Here is a 25,317-nt window from a genome sequence, read left to right on the forward strand (position 1 = left end):
GGGTATCTTTTATATGAAACTTTATGTAGCTCTCCCCGCTACTTTCCTCCCTGGGTTACTCAGGAACAGGCAACACTCACCTGTGTGCCTGGGTACCTGATGTTGTTGACATTAAAGGAGATCCTGAGTATCCCAGTGATGATGTTGGATAGGTGGGAATCCTCTGTCCACCCCTCTGCTGCAGTCACTTTACTCCTAAAGGAATTTTAAATTGGCGGTGCCTCCACCTGGCTGGCCCCTGTACACACTCAGTTCCAGGAATAAACCTATTGTAATAATAATAATCTGTGGCATAGGTCTAAGTCAAAATACTAATTACAAATAATATACATCTAATATACTTATACCGTATTGTCCCGAGTATAGGCTGCACTTTTTTCCCTTAATTTAAGTCTTTAAACTAGGGGTGCGGCCTATAATCAGGATCTTGCAAAAAAAAAAAAAACAATAAAAATACTTTAAATCCCAGCCACAGCGGGGAATCAGAGGGCTTTGGGCTGCCGGCAGCCGTAGGGAGCCCAGAGCCCTTTAAATCCCAGAGCGGCAAAGCAGGGAAAAAAAATAAAAAACACAGCGCGGCTAGAGGGGGGGGACGACGAAATTGCAAAGCGGGGGAAAAAAACAACAACAAAAAAACTCGGTGCAGCGGGAGCAGTAAAGCGGCGGCGGCGGGGGGGAACAAAAACGGCGCAGCTGAAGCGGGAAACAGGTGTAAAAAAAAACAAACCGGGAGCACGGCAGGAGCGGTAAAGCAGGGTGGGGGGGGACAAAAAACCGGTGCGGCTGGAACGGCAAAGCAGGGGAGAAAAAAACCTGTAGCACAGCCGGAGCGGTAAAGCAGGGGGGAGAAAAACAAACAAACCACGGCTGGAGTGGCAAAGGGGGGGACGAGGGGGACAACAGCGCCGCTGGCAAAGCAGGGGAAAAAAACAAAACCAAAAACCCTACAGGCCGGCCAGACCCAGGGTGCAGGGGGACTCCCTGTGCTACAGAGTGCACGCCTGGTCTAGTTGGGGAGAGGGAGGCGGCCAGGGGGAGCGGTGGGGGAGAGAGAGAGAGAAGGGGGGCGGCCAGCGCTTCAGCGGGGAGCTCACCCCACGGCCCCAATTGCCGTGCTGTCTTCCGGGAGGGCTCCGCGCTGCTCCGGTTGGCAGGGAGGGAAGGACGTGGGCTGCCCTGTGGAATTTGCTGCAGGGCGCTCCCCTCCTCCGCACCCTATAGGGCAGCCAGAGCAGCAAACAAAACCAAAAAAAAAAGCAACCATGCCACCCTAGGATTGAGCGGCATGCCGCCCCCTAGAATATGCCGTCAAAAGCGGGACTACCAAAAGTGTTAAAAATACTGGTACATGTTTTCCTATTCATTAAATAAAATACTGTTTTACTGTTCTACTAATGTGTATATTTTCTTTGTTAAAAAAAGTTAAAAATTTAATTTTTTTAAAATAGCACCAAACTTTAAGGATGCGGCTTATAATCAGGAGCGTCCTATACTCGGAACAATACGGTATTAGTGTTAACATACCTTTACTTAACTACTTAAAGAAACAGAGTTTCTTAACGGACTAAGATTAAATGTTACTACTAATTTAAATCCACAGGGGTCAGTTGAATAAATTAATAAATATAGTATACAGTAATAAATGAAACTTATCTAACTGGCATTTACACTGTCACCATTTACCCAACTCTGGAGTGCAGCTGCTTGGGATTTCAGAGTCCTAGACACTTGCCTGTGTAGGCACGCTTGAAGAGCTGAAGCTGGAGACAGCACTCTGTTGGTTCTGTGTGTCAGCCCAGTCAAGGTAACAAGCTGCACAACCCGTCTGAAGATGGGAGTTGGTCCCACCAAATGTCAGCAGCTCTGGATCCTGGTTCGATGGGAAGATCATTCTGCCTCTCCTCAGACTCAATCTCTCTTTTGTGCCCCTTCCCTTGCAAGTACTTTCCCAAATAAGAGTAGAGGTTGCTCACAGTTGCTTCACGGCAGGCCCACCTCAGTCAGCTTCAGGCACAGCAATAGTCTCTCCCATGGCTCCAGTGAAGCCACAAACCATCTCTGAAGCTTCTTCCTCTATCAAAGCCCCAGCAGGCTTTCTGTAGCTGCTTCTATCTTCCTAGCAGCAGCTCCTGGTATGGACAGAGTACCACACCCGCAGTCTGGCTCCCCCCTCCCCCAAAAAAATATAAAATAAAAAAAATGGAGCCCACTACCTGCACTCCCTGGAAGAGAAAGTCTCGGTCTTTCCCCAAGGCATCATGGGAGTTGTAATCTCTAAGGCAAGATTGCAGCACACATGATCTTCCCAACTAGAACAGTCCCAATAAAGTTCAGAGGCCTCTCTAATAAAAGGGGCCTATAAATAAAAAATAGGGTCTGTGCATTCAACAGACATCAGAGATTCTATGGCACTTTCAATTACATTAAGGGTTTGTGCTTTTGTCATTGCTCCAATATCCTCTCTCTTCACTGTCATGCAGGATGCTACGTACCCTCCAGTCCAGAGGTGGTTGCATTTCAGTGTCCTGAATATAGTTTGTGAATCATTTGCAAAGTAAAGTGCTATGCAAATGTAGAAAATATCCTCTGATGAAAGATGCTGCATAAATAGAAAGTATAATATAAGTAGGAAATAACATTAAAAAAATTCTGATGTCCACTGAAATATAGTTGTAATAAGATGATTTCCCTTAACTGGTGCTTGCTATACATATAGTTTGTTAAATAACTATGATTATACCTGCCATTTCTAAACATTATGGGCCAAATTCCATTGACCTGCATTGGAGTTTTGCCAATTTACACCAGTGGAAATTTGACTCTGAGTTTAAACCTGCAGATAAAAAAGAAACTATCTTTAGTAGTTAGTACCTGACGAAAATAATGTATCGTAAATAAATGTTTTATACCTTGTTCTGATACTGATGTCTGTGCATGAGTTTCATTCTTGTTAACATGACTTATACCTGCCTTAAACCTTGGTGGATCCATTTTTGTCTTATGTCCATAAGTTAATATCACACAAGTCCTATTTAAAATAAATCTTTGTCAGCCTCTGTCTGGGTAGGAAACAAAAGAGGAATGAGGAAACACTGTTTATAATGAAGAGAAATTTTTAAGCAGCTTTATAAATAGAAAACAGAGTCAATAAGTAGGCGGATGAGAAAATAGTGAATCATTACAATTACTTTAGTGAAACTGAATTCTTTGTCAGAGATTATAGGTAGTCTTCTTTAGACTAGCAACATAATTTGTAAATAATTATTGTGAATATAAGTAAACTGAGGCCTACACTGAATGATGATAGGTTGATGAGAGCTCTAAGACAGTGTGTTGGGAAGACTTCATTTCAATGCATTGTGCCCATTTGTTGTGATCATCATAGATATATCCAATATGAGCTGGAGAGCCCCAGAAGCTAACTAGCTCATGGTTGGTGGAATGCTCCACATAAATGTCAAAGAACAGAGAACTGTAAAGTGGAATCTGAAGTCTTTTCTGCCATTAATCAAGATACATGTCAGTTAGTACTGTAATAACAACATGACAGCTGGAGCTGGTTGAATATTTTCTGATGGAACACTTCCATTGGAAAATGCTGATTTGATAGAATCAAAACATTCTGCTGTAGCATAATGATTCTGTCAAAACTTTCAGTGGAAACCAGGTAGGCCAACTAGCCTTGTTGCCCGCCAGCCTGGGCACTCCCTGCTTCCCAGGGCAGCTGGGAGGAAGCTGAAAAATTCCATTTTGGTTGTCCTGTGACTTTTAACTTTTCATCCTGATTCAGGATAAATATTTTTTTTCAAAATTTTCCACGTGATGGAAATACCATTTTTCAACGAGCTCTGTTGGCAACTGTCTATTATAGTCTCGAAGAGGGGGTTAGCAGTCTCAGAACTCTCTCAAGAGGCAGTTATTTGATTGGACTGATGCCAACCTGACTGAGTACTTTCCCGAACTCTAAATCTGTCAAGCAAAGGGGCGTGCTAGCAGATGACCTCCATTATATATTTCAGGGACAACATGAGTGGTACTTGATACAGACTATGGTGGAAAGGCTCCTCTCAAAATGGTGCCACTCTTCATGGGAAGTTGTAGTGCAACTCATTCTTGATTCCTGTTGTATCCTAAGAAGAGTATGGAATTGCAGTTGAATTGCAATTTGCATATTGTAGTGTATTACAAGATGTACATTGCATATTGTAATGTATTGCGAGATGTACTATAAATATATGGTATTTAACTATATCAGCACCTAATATAAGTAGGTTCCACCAAACATACTCTTCTCACCAGTGATTCAGATCCTAGTCCCATAAAACCAATGGCCATTAGCTTTAATGATATCAGGATTGGGACCTCCCAGGAAATGAGAGAGGAGCTGGAGAGGAGGAGTTTTAGGAAAAATGTTGAATTTCTTACTTTTAACTTTAAAACTGTTTTCCTCTTTCCTTAGCCTTCCTTGAATCCAGGGGAAAGACAGATATCTGATGTAGTGCTTTTAAACCATTGGAGCATTAGGAATTATGAAGTGCAACGTGGAGACATTGTGTCATTAGTGTAAGTAATTTCAAATACATTTCAATACATATTTATACACATCTTGAACCGTCAGCATTGTAATAGGTTCCATCTGTAATGCCATGGTGTATTTTTTTATGCTGGCAATGAAGCTATACAGAAAATTGATCGTATGAGCAACAAATGCATTATTGTAAATTTTCAACATACAAGAAATCTTCAAAGGGTTCAGTATCATGGATTTGCTTGAAAGGAGAAAAGTGTCAAGTACTGTGTGTTGTTATATAGATGTTTACAAGAACTGCCAAGAAAAAAATATATGTGCAGTAAGGTATTTGAGATTTCTAAGCAAGTATAGTGATCAGTTCAATGATGATTATAGATCTGGAATACAGTAGGTAGGTAAAAACACTTGGATTAATGTAGCATATGAAGAGACTATTTTTTTAGGTCATGTTGCTTTATGGATATATTTAATTCAGGAGAAAAACCCTCTATTTTCTTAATGTTTAACATATAGTAACTTTTATCTGGAAAAGTCTATTTACCACATTTAAGTTTAAGTAAGATCACAAAAATCAAGCTTCTCTTTAAAGTACAACTTTATAAAAAATGGCTTATGAATTAGAACATGGAGGCCTATGTATCAAGCCAAAAGGTGGCACTGTTTCTCTGTTGAAAATATTCAAGACCATTAGAGGACAAAAACTCCATTTCAGTCTTAATGTAATATAGAAATGGAATGTCAAAGTGTATAACTGACATGATATAATACATTCTCATAGTATATGCTTGGATGGTTTAAGCTTAAGGTTTTTAGTTTTATAAGTAAAATGCACAGTATATAGACTGCAACTGAACTTGTCTTCCAAAGCTAATGTCCTTAGGTTCCCTGTGCATTTTACATTTGTTTTAATGGACCACGTTGTTATGGCTACCTGTCTACTGAGGTAGCAATTAATATATAAATTTTACTACCAATTGTTTAAGCAAATATAAAAAAATCTACTGCTGTTCTTTTGTAGGAATTTTTGGATTTCTTTTTCTGGTTCTTGAATGGGCTACTGCGTTTTCTGACAGATTTTTCTAAATGCTTTGACTAAAGTAGTATATTATTCATATTTGAGACACCTTACACTTTTGTGGAGGGCCTCCAAATTCAGGCCAGCTTATTGATTGAATGCATAGAAGCAGATTCTACATGTGTGTACATACTTCTGCCCAAGTCATATCCTAGAGGTTACTTTAAATTCAGTAGTATATCTGGTTAGTAATTATTGGACTGAATAGAAGGTCAGCGAGTTTAACCAGGCACAAGTGGAATAACATGGTTACATAGTCATTATGCTTTCAAAGGTTCCCTGCTATTGTATGATCCATCTGCATGAATTACTTTCATAATGTCACACAGATGCCTTGTTTTTGAAACCTTCTTGTTACCAGCCTTTTACATGCTGGGTTATACAGTTGTGTCCTCATTACTCTTTTATCTTCTGTTTGACAGGGTTGTTCCCTCAGTTAGTTGGTAGTGGAAAGATTATCCACCCATGTGGAAGAGGTCACATAATAGCCATGCATCTGTACCGAGTTTTTTCCTTATTCTCTTGGGAAGTGTACGGAAAGCACAGAATAGTATGTTCAAAAGTCACAATGAGCACAAAGGAAAACAAAGAGATGAAATTTAAGAAGATTCACAATAGTTTTTTTTATGTAGAAATATTGAAGGATATGTCATATGTCATTACTTAATTTAGAGAATCTTATTATGTGGGTTCATTAGAAATTGAGTTAAACTAGTACACTGGCCTTTCCTACTTCCTTCCAAACTTTGGAGAAGTTTAGGTCCAAATTTTGTGACTTAGGCCAATATATCATAATACATTTTAAAGTCTGAATATAACAATATGATGTGGTGAGCCTTGTATGATGTAGTATCCATGTGAAAAGAAATTGTGCAGGCACATGTTTATTCGTTCAAGAGGCTTAACTTCTGGTACATGAGTCTTTTATTGAGTAATGGATTAATTTATTTATCCTACTCATCTTGATCCCCCACCTATGGTTATATGATTGAGTGATCAGTACATAGGTTGTGTGTGTGTAATTTTACTAGCTTATTCTTGCACTGAGTGTTTGATATGGGCATCACTATACTGCTTGTTAGAGGACTCAGTTGGACTCCGAGATAACAGGTATGCGTCACTACACATCTTACAAAATCAGCAACTGCATGTACACCCACATGACACACAGTCTCTGGTTGTAGATGAGAAGCATTATACTGTGGCATCAATCCTTAAAAATATAAATTGACATACAGGGCCAGATTTGGCGTCTGGGTGTTGCTCTCCTGGCTTCAGTGTGAGTGAGTGATGGAAGAATTTGGTAGTAGAGGTGAAGTTTGTGTAGTGTGAGGCTTGTAAAACCTAGTGTGATTTCATTGTTTCCTTTTTAGTTTTTCTTAGAAGGAGCAGGTTGACCCAGAGGCGGATTTGAGTACGGGCTTCTTTATTGCGATACTTGTTCCCCTCAACCCAATTGTCAAGTAAGCACTGGATTAATTACAGCACACTCTTTTTGTGTAAGTTAATATGTAAACGGCTACATCCGTTACAACACCCCAAAACCCTTATTAAGTAATAGAAACACCCATACTGCTAGTATACCCATCCCTATCTATTGTTCACAGCATTACGCATGTCATACAGGCATTTTTGCCTTGAAAATGCATTTCTTTGCAACAATCTGTTGCTACAAATTTCCATAATGAGCAGTTCTCAGGGGAGGGAGGAAGGTGCCCTGAGCCACAGGGCTTGTTTATGTAGCTAGGAAAGGAAGGGAGGGGGAGATAACATTTCTTTTACCTTCTTTCACACACAAGGCATTTATTTGATAATTACATTTCTCATGCAGCTGCAGGCCTTATCAATTCTTACAAGAAACAGAGAAGGGAAAAATATGGCAACTTATGTATTAAACAAAGAAATATTGCCTGCTTATGCCTTTGTCCCCTAATGCCATGTCAGCACATAGCAGTTTCTCAGGTCTTTTACTCATCCTGTGTTAGATATATATTAGGGCTGTCAAGCGATTAAAAACATGAATCGCACGATTAATCGCACTGTTAAACAATAATAGAATACCATTTATTTAAATATTTGTGGATATTTTCTACATTTTCAAATATATTGATTTCAGTTACAATACAGAATACAAAGTGTACAGTGCTCACTTTATATTTATTTTTGAATACAAGTATTTGCACTGTAAAAAAAAAATAGTATTTTTCAAATCACCTAATACAAGTACACCTCTACCCCGATATAACACGGCCTGATAAAACATGAATTCGGATACAATGCAGTAAAGCAGCGCTCCGGGGAGACGGGGCTGCGCACTCTGGCGGATCAAAGCAAGTTTGCTATAACGCAGTAAGATTTTTTGGCTCCCGAGGACAGCGTTATATCGGGGTAAAGGTTACTATAATGCAATTTCTTGATCATGAAAGTTGAACTTACAAATGTAGAATTATATACCAAAAAACATGCATTCAAAAAGAAAACAATGTAAAATTTTAGAGCCCGCAAGTCCACTTAGTCTTACTTCTTGGTCAGCCAATTGCTCAGACAAACAAGTTTGTTTACATTTATATATAGCGTGATAAAGTTCCTCCTCTACCTTGGTGGGTCCTGCGCTTATTGGCGGATTTTGCTAGCCTCAGAGATCTTCCTGTGTTGGATTAGGAGTTGGGAGGTTTTGGGGGGAACCCGGGCGAGCCCAGAGCCCTGTGGACTGCAGCTGTCTAGAGTGCCTTCTGAAGCAGTTACACGACAGCTACAATTCCCTGGGCTACTTCCCCATGGCCTCCTCCCAACACCTTCTTTGTCCTCACCAGAGGACTCACCTGATGTCTGTTAATGCTTGTACTCCTCAGTCCTTCAGCAGCACATCCTCTCACTCCCTTACGCACACAGCACTAACTGGAGTGAGAGCCTTTTTATACCAGGTGTCCTGATTTGCCTTAATTAATTCTAGTAACTTCCCAATTGGCTACAGGTGTCCTAATTAGCTTGCCTGCCTTAATTAGTTCTAGAAAATTCCTGAGTGTTCTGGAATAGTCCCTGTTATCTTACCCATGGAAAAGGGATCTGCTTAACCTGGAGCTAATGTATCTACCTTTGACCAATTTCTTGTAGCCATCTGGCCTGACCCTGTCACAATAGTCTTTTGTCTGGTGAAAAACATTTCTCTGGAACCTAACCCCCCATTTACATTAATTCTTATGGGGAAATTGGATTCACTTAACATTGTTTCGCTTAAAGTCACATTTTTAAGGAACATAACTACAATGTTAAGCGAGGAGTTACTGTATAACAATCACTTAACATTTATCATTAATCATATATTCAATATTTAACCTTTAATAATTAAACATTAGACAATTAACAGTGAAACACTTAACACTAATCATCCGGTAAGCACTGGCTGGGTGGTTACTAGATGGGTAGGGGAAAATCTCACTCAGACCACAAACACCCAGCTTTATTTACAGACAAAATCCACACATTCTAGGAATAAAAAGGAAGATTAGATTTACACTCCTTCCCTTTGTGTCCCTCTGATCCGAAAAATGCAACACTGTTCCCCTATTGCACCATCCCTGTACATTCCTATGGGGCTTCTATGTACTCCTTTGGGATTTTGCTGAGTCATTCCTCCCAGGAAGTGGAATTTACCATTGTGTCACAGGAAGTGAAATTATTACACCATAGGTAATGGCTCCCTGTGTCTCTTAGAAATGGAATCCTCCACTACATCATCCCCATTTCTGAAATTTTGGTCAGCCATTTTGGATTTTCTAAATTTAAACTATTAACTTATATTTAATTAAAGCTTTAATTTAAAAACTAATTACTCTGTTAACATTCCAGAGGTCCTGATTCAATCACCACTCTATAATTGTCTAACTAAGAGAATTATAACTTTTTCTGATTTTTAAACCCTTTCTGAGGTTTTTCTGCAAGTTTTTATTAAAGGTGTGTTTGAGGTAATTCAGACAGCTAGAGGCAACGATCTTTTGATACAGTGCATATGTTAAAACATAATAAATGCCTTCCCCCTCCCCCAATCTCATCTAAGCAGAACATAAATCCTACACAAGTTGAGCCAAATTTTCAAAACCACAATGTTTGAGTCGGTTCAAATTTAGGAAAAATGAATTTAACCATCACTAAAATTTGGCTGTAATTTAAAATGAATAAGGTCTAATGACAGATTTTTTTCCTGGTAATTAAATGACTCTGAAGTATGAATATGAAGTAAATTCATTGTGTGTGATACATGTGCCTTTCTGTCATGGTGCTTTCCTTGGATATTTATGTAGGGTAGCCTGTATCTAAAAATATAAACCTTTTTCTTTTTTAAAAAATGCATGTGGGTTATCTTCAGTGGTTAGAATCCGAGAACTGCATTGAGGTGCACACAATTAAAACAAAGAGGTTGTATTAATGTTAAAATAGTCCCTGATACTGCAATAGGTATCATGGTGAAATAAGTTTAGATCTTCTAGTGACTTCTATGCAGATACAACTCTGAACCTGTGTGGAACACTAATGAACTTAATAGGCTCCACTCACACAAAGGGTATGGCTACACTTACAAATCTGCAGCGCTGGTAGTTGCAGCGCTGGTCATCCAGCTGTGCAGGGCCAGCGCTGGTGTGTGGCCACACTCACAGCTACCAGCGCTGGTGTGTGGCCACATTTGCAGCATTTGCAGCGCTGTTGGGAGTGATGCATTATGGGCAGCTATCCCAGCATTCAAGTGGCAGCAACGTACTTTTCAAAAGAGGGGGGTAGGGTGGGGCGGGGCGTAGTGTGACAGGGAGTGGGCGAGAGAGAGAGAGTGGATTTTTGGAGCCAACACTGTGTGTTAGCTTCCTGACTTGAAAAATCAGAACATGTTCCCGATCCCTTACCCTTAACTCTTAACTGCAAACAGCCTGCAGCCAACGGACTCCCTCTCTCCCCTCTGCCCCATTTCTGTCAAGCAAACACTCACTCCCTGCCTGCCTCATTATCTCATTTGATTGTTCACAGATTGATCACAGCAAACAGGAGCTGTGTTTGTAGATAAGCAGCTCCGGGATCAACGGAGCTACGGAGCTCGGAGTTCACAACAAAACAAAGAGAGGCTGCATAACAAAACAAAGAGAGTAATTTATAAAAGCATTCTGGGATATCTGCTAATACCCTGGAGGCCAATAACAGTGCTGGTGTGTGGCCACACTTGATGACCAGCGCTGCAGCACCAGTGCTGCAATCTTTATTCCCCATGCTTAGCCAGTTGTACGGCCAGCGCTGCAGCCAGGGAGTTGCAGCGCTGGACCTGCCCTGCAGGTGTGGACACTTACTAATTGCAGCGCTGGAAAGCCTCCACCAGTGCTGCAACTCGCAAGTGTAGCCATACCCATAGTGTATTGTAGAATTGGAGCCCATTTTGCCATGATGCCTAGTGTAGGTTTGGGGATATTGTGATGGTACCTCCCATAAGGCTTTATGGAAATATGCTTAGAATGTGTTTTATGGAAATATGCTTATTAATGTATGTATGATATAACTGGAATAGGGTTTTGCTACATGTGCCAGGTAACACATCTATGTACAGGTTATGATCTACTGGTTATGTTCATCCTAGTTGTATGCAGGTATCATTTGTGTGTTCAAAGTTATGAACATTGGCTCTATACTTGCTTGATTTCTAGGTAGCTTTAGTTAGAACATTTGGTCACTTCTTGGGAAAGGAATGTGCAAGTTAAGTGCTCAATCAGGAAGCACTTAACAGACAAAAGAGCTTGGAAGACTCCAATCCACATAAGAAGTCTACCTGAGGACATTCAAAGTAGCATGTGGGTAATGGCTGCTACCTGCCAGTCCTGAGTCATGCATGGGCATGTGACTTGCCCATGTGATTCCAAATCTCCATTTTTGACTGAATTCTACAGAGGGGGAGGAAGGGGTGTCTACCCGGGGGAGAAAGTCTATTTAAACCCTTGGGAGACCCCTCCATTTGGTCTTCAGCTGGCTAAAGACGGAGCCTCTCCACCTCTCAGGATATTGAAAGAAACTGGAACAAAGGACAGTAACTACAGGGGGTGTGAGTGATTGCTGGACCCAGGCTAAAAGGAGAGTAGCCTGTAAAAGGGAGCATTCTGGAACTGGTGAGGAGCTTATCTGTATTCAATTTGATTAGACATAGATTTGCGCATTTTATTTTATTTTGCTTGGTTACTTACTTTGTTCTGACTGTTGCTACTTGGAACCACTTAAATCATACTTTCTGTATTTAATAAAATCACTTTTTACTTATTAATTAACTCAGAGTATGTATTAATACCTGGGGGAGCAAACAACTGTGCATATGTCTCTATCAGTGTTATAGAGGGCGAACAATTTATCAGTTTACCCTGAATAAGCTTTATACAGGGTAAAACGGATTTATTTGGGGTTAGACCCCATTGGGAGTTGGGCATCTGAGTGTTAAAGACAAGCACACTTCTGTGAGCTGCTTTCAGGTAAACCTGCAGCTTTGGGGCAAGTAATTCAGACCCTGGGTCTTTGTTGGAGCCTATTTTGCCATGATGCCTAGTGTAGGTTTGGGGATATCTTGTGTAATCTTTTTATTTAAAAAGATATTGCCAAGCAATGATTTATAATGCTAACATTTACTTTACATGTGTTTGTTGAAAATCTCTGGTGTCTGGCAATGAAATTTCCTCTCTTCCGGAGTTACTGGTATTTTTAATTTATTTTAGAAAAATATGGTTGGAACATTTGCTCTGGAGCCTTCTCCAGTGCACACACTTAGAATTAGTTTTATACGGGCATGGCAAGAGAAAAAAGGTAGGTCAAATTTTGGGATGAGTAAACTTGACAGTACACTTTTTAAATTCAGACTTTTAAAACAGCAGACATATAACATATTTTAATATAGCTCTGTCACAGCTTCTTGTACTACTCCATTCAGTTCACTAATGAATGGCCAAGGGACAGTTTGACTCAGTGTAGTAGTGGAAATAGTATTGCTCTGATTCCAAATGCTGAATGTAGAAACTAAATTAACATTCAAAATGTTGTGCTTAATTTACACACCTAAAAATTGCTCATTTTACAGTGACTTACAACTAATGAAGCAGATTAGAAACCTAGGCATGCAAATGAAATCTTAAAAAAACATTGTGTGCACACTTGGATTCCAGTTGAGCAATTTTTACATGAGTTCTATCTAAAGTGAAAAATGAAATTTCTTATAATTACAGCATGTAGTCATCCATATTGACTGCCAAGGTGCTTCTAAAGCAGAGGTAGGGAACCTATGGCACGCGTGCCGAAGGCGGCACGGGAGCTGATTTTCAGTGGCACTCACACTGCCTGGATCCTGGCCACTGGTCTGGGAAGCTCTGCATTTTAATTTAATTTTAAATGAAGCTTCTTAAACATTTTAAAAACCTTATTTACTTTACATACAACAATAGTTTAGTTATATATTATAGACTTATAGAAAGAGACCTTCTAAAAACATTAAAATGTATTACTGGCACGTGAAACCTTAAATCAGAGTGAATAAATGAAGACTCAGCACACCACTTCTGAAAGGTTGCCGACCCCTGTTCTAAAGGTTTGAAATTAAACCTTCTAAAGGACTGAAATTAAAGTGGACAGAACATTAAAATATATATTGTAAGGGACAATCCTGGAAATACTGAAATAAATGATCTAACAGATCTTGTTCATGTGTAATTTATATAATTATGTGACCTTTACAAGGCTTAGGAAATAAATTAATGAAAATATTTATATAACACCTTTTATCTGGTGTTATATGGTCAAATAGTCAACATTATGTACTTCATGTCCTGAACTACTGTGAAATATTGATGTGCGCTATTCCCTGCATACTGTTAGTAGCTGCATTTCAATACTCAGTAAAGTATTGAGGAGGGTAATAATTATTAAAATAAATTATAAAAATACCTACCTCTTATACTGAACTTTTTGTTTGTAGCTCTTGAAATGCTTTACAAAGGAGGACAGTACCATTATTTCTGCTTTACAGATGGGGAAACTGAGGTAGAGAGGTATAGCAACTTGCTCAATGTCACTCTGCAGGCCAGTGGCTGAGCTTGAAATTCAAACCAGGTCTCCTAAGTCCCAGTCCAGTGCACTGTCCACTACGCCACAGTGTCTCTGGTTGTAGTCAAAACAGTTTATAGACATTTCCTAATAAATTCTAACAAAACCTCTGTGATAAAACTATGTAGATAGCATATTTGAAATACTGAGTATTATAATACTATATCGATTTTACAGACAGGGAAACTGAGGCAGAGAGATTTTTCTTGTTTCTGGCTCATGTAGCATCAGTTTCAAAGTCTACTACTCTACAAACTCCCAGTCCCATGCTTAATCCACTAAACTACTTTGCTGCCTGTGTTTCCATTTTGTATATCAGTTTATTAAGCACTTTGGGCTCCTGTTCAAATGTACACTTTGATTTCTACTTAAAGAACAACTTTAGTCACCGTTTAAATACAACCATCAGATCATTGCAGATAAATTGCAGCAACTGTTTAACAGTGTACATCAAATCTGCATGACTAATTAGGTGAGGAAATAAAGAATCTGGTAGAATTCAAGCTATAGATGGAATTTAGGTATGCAGAAGCCAAACCAGTGTCCTCTGGCTAATGTAGCTTAACTTCTTACATGGGAGCAAATTCGTAATTAAGAAAATAACTATTTCCTTGTTAACATGATCATGGACTTGCTGAGAAAAAGATAAAATATGAAAAAAGACCATGTTTAATAAAAGTAAGAATGTTACTAGTCAAACACACAAGAGCTGTACTGCCTGTAGTAGAAAAATCTCATCATTTATAACCTTCTGAGTCATAGGTTCACTGAACGCAATATCAGTTCACATATAACTAAACCTATGAGATTAAGTCTGCATTTATTTTTCCTTTTGAGATATGACTGATACTTTACAACATGATGAAATTCTGTCAAATCTAGGAGCTTTATACAGTAAATTCAGATAGATAATTGCCTGAACATGTCCTAGGTAAAATTCGATTGTGACTTCCATTGCCTTTGAGAGTCTTGCCCATACACCAGAATCAACTCAACATTAATTTTGTGATTTTAAAAATATAGTATTTGGGAACCATTTGAAGGCACAAAGATGCTGAATGTAAAGATGCCGAGTCTCTTGTGAAATCATCATAATATACAGTTGTATGGGTGTGTTTTTTACGGTTATTTTGCTTGTCAAATATCTCAGCACACTGTAAAACATCATAGAAAGGAAGCTTAGTATGATACTAACACCTTTGGTACAAAAAGAAAAATATATTGTAGGGAACAATGTACATGTATTGTGAGACGGATGGATAAAAGGGCCTAATAACAGAGCTGAGCAAAATTCTCACGTTGAACCTAAATCACCCTTGAAATGAACCTTGTATTTGTGATTCAAAGTTTTCTTGAACTTTACTCTATGGTTGTAAAAGTTCAGCTAAAATGAGCACCTGGGAACCTTCATCGCCCTCAGTGACAGCAAAAGCCTTTTCATTACCTGCCTCCAACTCACTTACCTCAGTCGGGCTGTCCATAATTCTCATTTAAAATCATGTATTTCTTTGACCGGCATTTGCAGTATCCAGTACAGATACACATGCTACTTCTGGAGATAGTCAGAGTGCATGGAACCCTGGCCATTCTGTCCCTGCTTGATCTGCTGTGTCTCTATGGGTATGTCTACACTGCATCTGGGAGTGAGCCTCCTAATCTAGCTTCACAGAGTTGTGGTGACGGGACTCATGGTAGCATGCTAAAAATAAAATAGCTAGACATTGTAGCTCAGGCTCTCAAGCCTAAGGGTGGGAGTGGGGTGGGCTTGAGAGTCCAACTTCCAGCCCGAGCTGCAATGTCTACACTACTGCTTTTAGCACGCTAAGGTGAATCATGCTAATCCAAGTCTATGGACCTGAGCTGGGAGGCTCGCTTCTGGATGCAGTTATACACATATCCAATTGTATCAATTTGTGTATATTTGTTACAGATGTGTTTGTGACTATCTCTGTTGCTCTCTGATTTCTTTCCACAGGTCAGAATTGCTAAAGGTAGTTGCTGTGGTCAGAAAAATGGTCACAATTATTAAATTCCAAAAATTTTGAAATAAAGTTGAAATTCATGATCCAAACTGAGAAATATGTTGGGCTTTGTAAATTTCATGGAAACCAACATTTTGAGTGTTCAAATTATACAAAATGAATTAACAAAAGTTTCCTTCCTTTTCGTTAGTTTCAACCACCTCTAATATTCATAAAAGGCTACATATTTTACAGTTATTTCATTAATGAGTTTGTGCATAAAGTAAAAAAAAGATAATCTGTACAAATGTATTTATTGAAAGCTGCACTGAATTTTGATCAACCATTGCTACTCTGAACAGTCATTCATATTTTATTTTTAGCATGCTACCGTGAGCCCTGTCACCACAACTCCCAAGACTGGGAGGCTAAAGAACTTATACAAGTGTAAACTTAGCATTTCTTAAAACCTATATAAATGTAAACTTAACATTTCTTAAAATTTCCGAAACTTTTTTTCCTGTCTCAAATTCTGAACTAGAATATTTCTGCTTGACCTTCTGGAGTCTGCCTATTTCTGTTCTATTATTGTTTGTATTTAGGGCTCAATACATAGTCATCAGTCTTCTGGGATGCTGGACACTGCATGAAGAAACTGTGCTGACACAGAAGTTAAATAATCACTTTACTTTTTGGGCCTTGGTGACCTCAAAAGATTCTCCTCTTTTCTTCTCTTTCTTTGGCTAGAGACAGAATTTTCATTATGTCTTTTCCTGATAAAAATCATGTGTGTAATTCTACTTTTATTATCTTATCTACTTTATGGTCTTTTCTTAGCTTAGATATTATACTGTATATTACAGGTTTTATAGAGTTGTGGAAAGACAAACCTATTGTACCTTGTATTTGTAAAGTGGGTAAAATCTGTTTCCCAAATAATGTTTTCAAGTACTGTACACAATCCTGGGTTTCATTTAAAAAAATGTTAAAAGTGGGCAGGAGTGCTCTAGACAGGCAATTTTTGTTGTACTGTGGAAATTGAAATTACAGAGGGGGAAAAGCTGCCCCAATTAGTCCTCCCTCCTCCTCCTTTCCTTCCTCACCCCCCCCCCCCCAAATAAAGTTAGCAGGCTTTACCAGGAATATCACTTGGCTTGATTGCAAGAATCTTTCCTTCTGAGTGGCAGGCTGGTTTCCTTGAACCAAAAAGTACCACATATATGGACATGCTGTGTTAAGGATTTTTTTAAAGCTTACAATTAATCCTTAGAATTGAAAAGGAAGTAGTCTGCTTCCTGTTAGTTAATGGTGTGGAAATCAATTGTAGATTTAGAAAACCTCATGAAAGGAATGACTGTAATGGAATAATTTGTGGAAAGATCCACTTTCATAGCATGATAAATGTAATGTATGCCAGCCAGTGAGACTATCATATTGTGTTCTGTTTTATTTCAGTTCTTGTACCTGACTGGTTATCCAGGTATCTGCTTGCCACTTACTGAGAAAAGTTAAACAGTAAATTATCACTGGTTGCAATTTTTGTTATCTTATTTGTTAGCACACATTACAGGTTGATAAATAAACAGCCTTCACTTTCATGGTTAAACTCATCTGACTGGCTGAAGCAAGCCCTTTGCCTGTTGTTGAAGCTGACCAGAACATACCAATCAATATTGATAAAAGAAGCAACTGTCTCTCTACTACAGCAACATCTATTAGATAATCTGATCACAACAGTCATTTAGTATAATAGGTGTAATGTAACTGAGAACAGAACTTTGTAAAACGATGAATATCCTCTACTTCAAAAATAAATTTTGTAGCAGCAGGAAATGTTTACTTTTATTAGCCTTATCCTAATGACATCCCTTAAATAAGGGTATGTCTACACTTACTGTGGATTGACGCTGTGGTCAGTAGTGAAGACCTGCTAAATCGACCGCAGATCGCTCTCCTTTCGACTCTGGTACTCCACCAGAACAAGAAGCATAAGGTAAGTTGGTGGGAGAAACTCCCCCATCGATCCAGTGCAGTGTAAACTAACTTACTACTTTACTGGGAGATGGCAGGCTGCAATCCTCATCCAACTAAAGTACTGCTAATGCTGAAGTGTGCTGGAAAAACTATCATTTATTATTACAGTATGTTTAGTTATTGCTATTGTTGCATGGATGTGTGTAGTTTTTAGTCTCTCTTTAAAAGGTAGCAGTGGGGACCTGGTAAAAAATCAAGTTATCAACAGGTATACTAGATATAATACAATTATTTTACTTGGTATTTCTACACAGACTGACACCTGTAGACTGATTCAGTCATAACCTTTGGAAAAACTCCCATTGACTAACAGGGTCAGGATTTCACTTGAGTTTTTTATAACCTCATGTGTGCAAAAGCGCACTTGCCATTGCAAAGATTTTGCTTCTGACCCGACTGTGCTCACACTGAAATAAATGGGAGTTATGCAGTTGTCTTCCATGGCAGTATTAAGTTGTGAATGAAAAATAAAAGGATGAGGATTGTATTAAGTTCCCACCTGAAATGTAATTGATTCTAGGAAGTGGGATAGAAGAGAGAAAAAAATTAGGTCTATATGTGACCATTTGTATGAATTCATATAAATTTTGGAAGGTGGTCAGGTACCATAGTGGTAGGAGCAATGTAAATATATAGGGAAGACCAGTAATTTTCTAAATCTAACTTGTGAAATGAAATCAGGTTCTTATTCTTTTTGGTCTCCTTTAATTGTGTGTGTGTGTGTGTGTGTGTGTGTGTGTGTGTGTGTGTGTGTGTGTGTTGGGGGAATCCAAAGAAATCTACAAATGACACAACTTTTACTATTCTTTCTGCTATTCAGTGGAATAGTAAGTAATATAGAATGGGGTTTTCTCTCTTGTTCTTGATGACTAGGAATCATAGTATTTTGAAGATAGTGGGTCTAAATGGGCAGCCAGCTGTTTGAAATATTGCAGAAATTACACCTATGATTTGATTGGCTGGAAAGCCATCTGTGATCCTGTTGCTGTGGCTGACTTACAGCATGATGGAACTCATGTTGTGCAAAGGGAGCTTAAAAGCTGTCCTGATTTAGAAAGATGTCATTTGTACTTTTTGAAATATTTATAATTTAGATCCTAGGAACTTGCTTTGATTTCAGAGGAGCCTAATGGTATATAAATGCCTGCTGTGATGTATGTACAATAAGGTAACAGAGTACACATCTTAGACATTTTTTATCCATATAAAGAATGTGGGTAATTTGGTAGCAGAATTTTTAAAATCAGATAAGCCAATAAAATTCTTTGCTGCAGGCAAGTGTGTATAGATTATTTACACTGGGGCACTGGTATGCAGGTACTCTGTTAAAAGTTGTTCACTTCAGTATAACGGATAGAGCACAGTGCCAAGCCGTCTGGAGTGGCTCAAGAGCATGAGTACCAAACTCAGGGCAGACTGTTAAGAAGCCGGACACAAACTCCAAACTGGTTGTGAGTTCTATACTTAGGGCTTGGCTACACTTGAAAGTTGCAGTGCTGGGAGTTACAGCGCTGGTCGTGCAGCCGTGTAGGGACAGCGCTGGTGTGTGGCCACACTGACAGCTACCAGCGCTGCAGTGTGGCCACATTTGCAGCATTTGCAGCGCTGTTGGGAGCAGTGCATTATGGGCAGCTATCCCAGCGTTCAAGTGGCAGCAACGTGCTTTTCAAAAGAGGGGGGTGGGGTGGTGTGTAGTGTGACAGGGAGCGGGGGAGAGAGAGAGAGAGAGTGGATTTTTGGAGCCAACACTGTATGTTAGCTTCCTGACTTGCAAAATCAGAAAATGTTCCCGACCCCTTAATCTTAACTCTTAACTGCAAACAGCCTGCATCCAACGGACTCCCGTTCTCCCCTCTGCCCCCGCTGTTCCTCATCAAGGAAACACTCAACCCCTGTGAATGAGACAGGCAGGGGTTTTTCTCATTTGATTGTTCACAGTCAGGTACAGATTGATCACAGCAAACAGGAGCTGTGTTTGTTTTTTAGATAAGCAGCTCCCTGTGCTCCGGAGCGCCGCGGAGCTCTGAGTTCACAACAAAACAAAGAGAGGCTGCATAACAAAACAAAGAGAATAATTTAGTTAAAAGCATTCTGGAATATCTCCTAATACCCTGGAGGCCAATAACAGCGCTGGTGTGTGGCCACACTTGCACTCGTTATACCCCAAGCAGACCAGGTGTACAGCCAGCGCTGCAGCCAGGGAGTTGCAGCGCTGGATGTGCCTTGCAGGTGTGGACAGTTACTAATTGCAGCGCTGGAGAGCCTCCACCAGCGCTGCAACTTTCAAGTGTAGCCAAGCCCTTAGATTTTTCCAACCAAGTATGAAGTGTAAACTCCTTAGGCACTATAACAAGCTAACCATAGAGTTGCAGTCAGTTGCCTAGGGTATTCTGATCTATCTTGCCACACAGGCAAGCTTGTCTTTGTGATAGATGGTCCCTCACACCAAAAATCACAATTATTCAGATTACTCCTGTCATAAACATACAGCTAAGGGTAGCATAAAATCCCTCTTTACCCTGTAAAGGGTTAATTCCTCTTTTACCTGTAAAGGGTTAAGAAGCTCAGATAACCTGGGTGGCACCTGACCAAAAGGACCAATAAGGGGAGAAGATACTTTCAAATCTGTGGGGGAAGGTTTTTTGTCTGTCTCCCCCGGAGTCAACCAGGAAAGAGGGCAGGGAAAATACATCTCCTTGAGCCATATCTGAACTAAGTGTCTAGTCTTACAAAAATAGTAAGTAATATCAAAGAAATGCATTGGATTACCTTTTGTTTTAGCTTGTAAATTTTCCCTGTGCTAAGAGGGAGGTTTATCCCTGTTTCTGTAACTTTAAAGTTTTGCCTAGAGGGAAAATCCTCTGTTTCTGAGTCTTTTGTTATTCGGTAAAGTACTTCCATTCTGATTTTACAGAGGTGATTTTTTACCTTTTCTTTAATTAAAATTCTTCTTTTAAGAACCCGGTTGATTTTTTATTGTTCTTAGGATCCAAGGATTTGGGTCTGTGTTCACCTGTAGCAATTGGTGAGGATGTTATTCTCAAGCCTTCCCCAGGAAAGGGGTGGGGTGCAGGGCTTGGGGGAATAGGACTCCAAGTGGTCCTTTCCCTGATTCTTTGTCTAAATCACTTGGTGGTGGCAGCATACTGTTCAAGGCAAGGTAAAATTTGTGCCTTGGAAAAGTTTTTAACCTAAGATGGTAAAAATAGGCTTAGGGGGTCTTTCATGCAGGTCCCCACATCTGTACCCCAGAGTTCAGAGTGGGGAAGAAACCCTGACAACTCCCAATTACAAAGGACCAGTCACTTACCCCAGTTAACTGCAATTTAGATCTTACACCAAAGAAAATGCTTGTAGCCAATCTTACGATAAACTAACTAAAGATTTATTAAAGAATAAGAGTTGTTTACAAGGTTAAAGCAGATAAACACACACACACACACACAATGAGTTAGTTTTACGTTTCAAAAGATGATAGAAGCTGCTGTAATATGCAAGCTGAATATGTCCTTTAGGGCTGACCCAGGCTAAATAGCTGGGGGTTCCTTTCTTATGCTTAGAAATCTTGCCCTCCCAAAATCCAAGCAGCATAGAGATACAGTTTCTTCTTGTTGGGGGATTTTTATTCGCTTCCCCACAGAGTTCAAACTGATGGGGTGAGTTCATGCTAATGTCTCCTCTTCGTGGAGGGGTGGGGGAAGATTGCAATTAGCAAAGTCTTTGTTCTTTGATATTTCACAATGGCTCATTTGGTTTCAGTGGGCCTTCTTGGTGGGCAGGACTTAACACCTGCTGTAGGAAGCCAGCATTTTACATTAATTAAAGCTGCTTTTTCCTTTGATTTACACAATTACAGAGGATTACAATGCAAGCACTTATTATCACCTTATAACATGGCGTACAGATATTATAAGTGAGATTCAGACATGCAGCATCCTAAAAGTGTTTCATAAAGTCTAAACACCTTCTTATAAATTTAGCATGTTTTTTAATAATGGTAACACATAGGTGAACCAGACTGGTTCCAGCTATGTGTGTGTTAGTGCTCAGTTGAGACTCAGAGACCTTGGCATGAACTGGCATCTGGTCTGCACTCAGACTGGCAGCTAAACTGCGTACTTCAGCAAGAAATTGCAGATTTCAGTGCCTATAGAAGTATGTGGTGGTCAGTTTAGGTGCCCAGATTAAAAAAACAAAACCCACAATAAATAGTAGCTTTTTGTATTAGAATAGTAAGGGGAACATTGACTTTTTTCCCTACACCTTTATAGACATACGTTAAGGGCCAGATTCAGTCCTGCACTGAGCTCGTGCAAGTGGTGCAAAGGGACCTGAAGTGGGGCAGAGAATCCTAGAGGGTTACATAAACTATAGAAAAGCTATAAATTTGCCTCTTTCTTATAATAAAATTCCTGTAGTTTTCTTATTTTAAATATTCCTTTTAGCTTGTTACAGAAGGAGTATGGGCCAAGATCATTCCCTCCTTCACTACATCCATGGAAGGAAACTAACTCTGTGTACTTTTGGGTGAGAGGGAGGGAAGTCTCTCCTCTTTGTGGCCCTTTAACCTTGCTGAGCTCCACAGGTACCTCAATAGTGATCTGTGCTTCAGTGTTGGCTCTGTGCACGTCTGACAGTCCCACCCTCTGCATTGTGGTGAACCGTGTTACTGAGGTCAATCCCTAGCTCCAGCTGCCCTCTGCAGAAAACATTATACAGCCTTCGGTGGCATAGCACCCTTCCATGTGGAGAGGAGGTGAGATATGTGGTTGGAAGGTCTGCTTTGTGCAGTTATCCAAAGGTCAGGAGCTGGGCTTTGTCCTTCACTGATTATTCCAGGGTGCTAATAACTGTCCCGCATATACATGAACTGCCATGTCATTTCTGTGCAGTGTAGTTGTAGCTGTATCAGGTCCATGATATTAAGAGACAAGGCTTCTGTTTGCCAGAAGCTGAGAATGAGCGATAGGGGATGGATCACTTGATGATTACCATGGGCAGCGCGTATTGTAGGCTGGGGGAGGCTAGGCCTCCCCAAACAGCCCCGTGTGGCCCCGACAACGCTCTGCCCCAAGGCCCCCCTACTGCTTGCTGCATCCCTCTTGGCCCCAGACCAGGCAGGCTGCTCCCTTTCTCGAAAGCATGCTAGGGATGGGACTAGGGCGACTGGGGCTACTCAGCGCTGGGGGGCCCCCGGGCACTTGGGCTTCTGGGGCCATGGCGCACAGTGCTCGGGGGAGCTGGAGGCACTGGGGCTGCCTGCCCTGTGCTCAGGGGAATCTGGGGGCACTGGGGCTGTGGCGCTCCAGGGCTGAAAGCGCTGGGGTGGGTGGGGGGCTGGCAGCCAAAGGGGGCGGGGGGCTCTTGCCCATGGAGGCTGGTAGAAAGTGATCTTGGGATGCAGTCACATAGCACTACAGGTTGCAGGACTCAGCTGCCTACCTTTGGGCCCTGGATCAGAATCTCTACTCACTCTCTGATGAGGCTGGAGGCAAAAATCCTATACCTCATACTAGAGGCTCAGGATTAGGAAGATCACATATCCCAGAGAGTTGTGACTCCAGGGCTGCCCAGAGGGGGGGGCAAAGGGGGTAATTTGCCCCGGGCCCCAGGCTCCGCAGGGGCCCCCAAGAAAAGAGCGGAGGCTCCCGCCTCCGCCCCTCTCCGGGAGCCTCAGCGCATCAAGTGCCGAGTCTCCGCCGGGGCCCCTGAGCCCTGCCCCGATCCGAGCCGCGTGGTGAGGGGGTGGGGCTGGGAGCTCCAACGGAGCCTGAGCCCCGCCCCGCTCATAGCGGCGTGAGGAGGGGGCGGGGCAGCTGCCTCCACTCGGCGTGAAGCTCATAGCCCCGCCCCCTCACCACGCGGCTCTGAGCGGGACGGAGCTCAGGTCCCGCCGGAGACGCGTTCGGGTAAGAGGCTGGGGCCGGGGCGGGAAGCGGGACCCGCCGCCGCCAAAGAAGCGCAGCCCGGTCTTCGGCGGCGGGGGGCCCCTTCTGTTCCGGGACCCGCCACCGAAGTGCCCCGAAGGCCCGCGGCGGGGACCCCCCCCCGCCACCGAATTACCACCGAAGACCAGGCTGCGCTTCGGCGGCTGGTCCCGCTTCGGCGGTAATTCGGCTGCGGGGGGCTCCCGCCGCGGGTCTTCGGGGCACTTTGGCGGCGGGTCCCGGAACGGAAGGGCCCCCCGCCGCCGAAGACCTCGGGCCCCCGGAATCCTCTGGGCGGCCCTGTGTGACTCTGGGACTTTGGCTTGGTGAAGACTGAAGCTCCTTACTGAGCAGTGGAACTAGTATTTTTTAGACTCTTTACATACCCCGGAAAGGATGGGAAGCAACTTGTGTGCCAGATGGAGCGCTGAGTCTCACTAGGGACAGATCACCACAGGATGGGAGCAGCTATCAACAGGGGCCGCAAAGCCAGAAGAGCGAATGTCATGTCCTTGCCCAACCACTAGGTGGTTCCTGTGGCGAGCAGACCTCTTTATAGATAAAAATTGCCAAAAAAGTATCTAAAATTAAATTCTGAGCTACTCAACTTCTATCTTACCATCCAGTTTCATAATTGAAGAACTCTCAGTTGTATATCTCAAGTTCTATATCCTGTGGTTGTGATCTTAATGTTCCTCTTAAGCATAATCTGAGACACTGCCTCATCAAAGCATTTAAGTTTCGGTGGTGCCAATGAATCTCCAAGTGCAGAGGTCTGCTCACAAAGAGCAGCTTTCTGGAGTGTGGCCCAGTTCCTCCTTTTCATTTATTTTAAATAATTTAAGAATTAAATTTAAAATAAAAAAATCTTTCTATATGTAAGTACCACTACAACAATCCAGTCTGAAGAGTCTCCCCTCCCCCCCCCCCAAAAAGGATGGAAAAAATGTAACATCTTTTCATAGTGATAATAACCCTTTTGAGATCACCTTATTCATTCTCGTTGTGTGCATTTACTCTCCTCTGAAGCATGTCAATCCCTTGATATCAGGGTTTGCATTTTCCATTGCTAAATTGCTACACAAAATATATTAAAATATTCTGGAAATGATGGCTCCAGTGGCACCAAAGAGTTAATGAAGAAATGCATGTAGAGGGTTTATGATTTGGTTCACTACACTCGGAAGCTACGAAGCATGAACTTTTGAACAAAATACTCAGGTGACTTTATCAGGAAAACAATAGTTCCCTTTAGATAATGCTGCTATAAGAATGGAATTGCTTCTACAGTTTGTAGGTTAAAAAAAAATGGGTCCTAATAATGTTTGAGCCACGCTTATATGGTTTGTTGGTTTTTTTTCCCGTACAATCACAGAAATACTGATCTGTTATGTCGCTATACGTGATATTTCTTCACACAATACAGTATTCCAGAAATGACTTAATAGTTTAAATATCTTCAAAGTCTGTTGCAGCTGACCTTATATAACAAGATTTCCTTAGGCCATCTTAGTCAGTCATAGTATGACCAGTCATAAGTATTAATTGCAGGATGTTACTTCTAGGAATCATTCAACAAGTTGCATATATGCTGGGAAGGTGAATTCTGCTTACACATCAAAAGCATTTATTTAAAATCTAACTGAAGATAAAAGCAAACCCTGGGTCAGGAACAGTGCT

General features: G+C 41.0%; 1 protein-coding gene across 7 annotated transcripts in view; it reads left to right on the forward strand.

The window, feature by feature from the left end:
* Nucleotides 1–25,317, forward strand: part of IMMP2L (inner mitochondrial membrane peptidase subunit 2) — an 861,474-nt gene that overhangs the window by 43,524 nt on the left and 792,633 nt on the right. For all 7 annotated transcript variants that reach the window (XM_044992961.1, XM_044992979.1, XM_044992971.1 and 4 more), the window contains exon 3: nucleotides 4,460–4,563. In XM_044992961.1, the coding sequence (XP_044848896.1) occupies nucleotides 4,460–4,563 (104 nt within the window). The remainder of the gene's footprint in view (nucleotides 1–4,459; nucleotides 4,564–25,317) is intronic.

The sequence above is a fragment of the Mauremys mutica genome, chromosome 1 (assembly GCF_020497125.1).
Source record: "Mauremys mutica isolate MM-2020 ecotype Southern chromosome 1, ASM2049712v1, whole genome shotgun sequence".
Classification (NCBI taxonomy): Eukaryota; Metazoa; Chordata; order Testudines; family Geoemydidae; genus Mauremys; species Mauremys mutica.